Source organism: Mandrillus leucophaeus, unplaced genomic scaffold (assembly GCF_000951045.1).
Source record: "Mandrillus leucophaeus isolate KB7577 unplaced genomic scaffold, Mleu.le_1.0 Scaffold240, whole genome shotgun sequence".
Classification (NCBI taxonomy): Eukaryota; Metazoa; Chordata; class Mammalia; order Primates; family Cercopithecidae; genus Mandrillus; species Mandrillus leucophaeus.
The window spans coordinates 1,877,352-1,879,318 of NW_012102477.1; the positions used below are offsets into that span (position 1 = coordinate 1,877,352).

The 1,967-nt window shown below is 53.9% G+C and overlaps 1 protein-coding gene across 1 annotated transcript in view; it reads right to left on the reverse strand.

Moving 5' to 3' along the window:
- The window catches only part of KCTD5 (potassium channel tetramerization domain containing 5), a 20,881-nt gene that overhangs the window by 18,815 nt on the left and 99 nt on the right, over nucleotides 1-1,967 (reverse strand). Inside the window, exon 2 of the mRNA XM_011982639.1 lies at nucleotides 1,175-1,214. Coding sequence (XP_011838029.1) covers nucleotides 1,175-1,214 — 40 coding nt within the window. The remainder of the gene's footprint in view (nucleotides 1-1,174; nucleotides 1,215-1,967) is intronic.

The following is a 1,967-nucleotide window of genomic DNA, read 5'->3' on the forward strand; positions in this document are numbered from 1 at the left end:
ACGAATTGTTAACAAGCCTTCCGCAAGTTAAGGCTCCACGTGGTAGCCGTGGTACAGAGCCATTTCACTACGGTGGAGAGGCTTGTGCTCCACACCAGGATGGCCCACCGCCCTGGCTGCGGCCAAAGAGGGGAGAAAAGAATCCCTCAGAAGCCAGCCCCCAGCTGTGTCCCAGAGAAAGGCAAGGCACCTGGGGCACCTAGGCCGGCAGCGACCACAGCCTCCCTCCCCTTTGTGCCGAGAAGCCACAGAGTGTGGTCCTGACATTCCACCTGTCCTTGCCCACGTGTGGGGAGGCACATGGCCCCAGGTCTATTAAACAGCAGGTGAAATCTTCCTCACCTTGGATAAACCCACAACTGTAATTCCATGTAAGCACGTCTATGTGGACACACGGTACCCCACGTTCCACCGTAGAGTGTAAGGCACCTGCATGCCAGCTGATGGCTCTAAGGATGTGCTGGATAAAACTGGAGTTGACATGAGCAAGCGCAGCGTAAAGAAAGCAAACACACGAGCCTTTAAAAAGGTAAGAGAAAGGGGCTGGGTGAGGAGAAAGGTGACCCACAGAAGGGCTTGGCTGTCATGAGCTCAGGCAATGGCATCATCAACTGTCAGCTGCCAGCTCTGGCTCTGAGCCCCTAGTTCTGTGGCTTTGGAGGTTAAGATGGAGCTTGTCAGTGACGCCCAGGAGGTGGTGGTTCCATCCAGAGGAAGAACACACGGAAGAGTCTCCCCAAGCAGCCCAGCCGAGTGCTCCAATTAAAGCCACGTCCCTGCTCCCCTTGTTTCCCTATAACCAGATGCCCTGAGACGTCTTTCCTGTGCCTGTACGTGCAGTTAGGAGGGTTAGGAAGCCACTGTCCTACACGGAGACACAGGGCGTTCTGAGATGGATAAAAGAGCTGATAAGGAGGAGTAAGCCTGAACGGAAATTCCTGAAAGGACCAAGAGAGACTCCCCAACACAGCCAAGCCTTTCCAAAAGCCAGCAGGAGGAGAGAGGACTTGACTCCGGCCACAGGCCCAGGGCAACGTGCTGGGCCCCAGAGCGTCCTGCTCCCTGGGACACCCCAGGGTAGGTGTGGCCCAGCTCGCCCCAGCTCACGGTGACAGGCTCACGTGCAGCTCACACACAGCAGCAGCCAAGGCCCAGGCAGAAACCACAGGCAGGGCCTGGGGAACATTTCTGCCCCATCCAGGCTCCCATCTGCACTTGCTTAGCTAAAAAGAGCCACTCTCATCATTAGCAGTGTGAAAAGGACACCTTCCCTCTCAGTTTGGACCTGGCCGGGCACACAGGGTCACTGCTGAGTCATCTGTGACTTGGGAGTAGGGAGCAGGGAGGGTGGACACAGTTGAGTCAGAGGCAGGTCTGTGGGCAGCGATGTCTGCCTCTCCCCCACGGGAGCTGGAGAGCAGTGGCACCCCACCATAGCTCACTGCAGCCTTGATCTCCTGCGCCCAAGTCATTTTCCCACCTCAGCCTCCCGAGTAGCTGGGTCCACAGGCACATACTACCATGCCCGGCTATCTTTTTTTCTTTTGTTTTAGAGACAGGGTCATGCTAATGTTGTCCAGGCTGGCTTTGAACTGCTGGATTCAAGCAATCCTCCTGCCTCAGCCTCCCAAAGTGCCAGGATTACAGGTGTGAGCCACCATGCCCAGCCATAATTATCCAGTTGTAAGGTCAGCTGATTAATTCATCTCTCCATATAGTAACACATTCACGGTTTGGGAGATTAAGATGAGAACATCTTTGGAGAGGCCATTATTCTGCCTTTTAGAGAGAAAGGCCTAGGACAGGAATTCCCACTGCTCAGGTTTAAAGGAAATACTATGTTCCTATCATTGGTTTATGAAGGCGCCCCTTTCTCTACATTCCTACCAACATTGGATATTTTCCACTTTTGGGACTTTTAGCAGTTGTTGAGCCAGCCCATTTTACCTCAGGGAAAATTGAGGTTT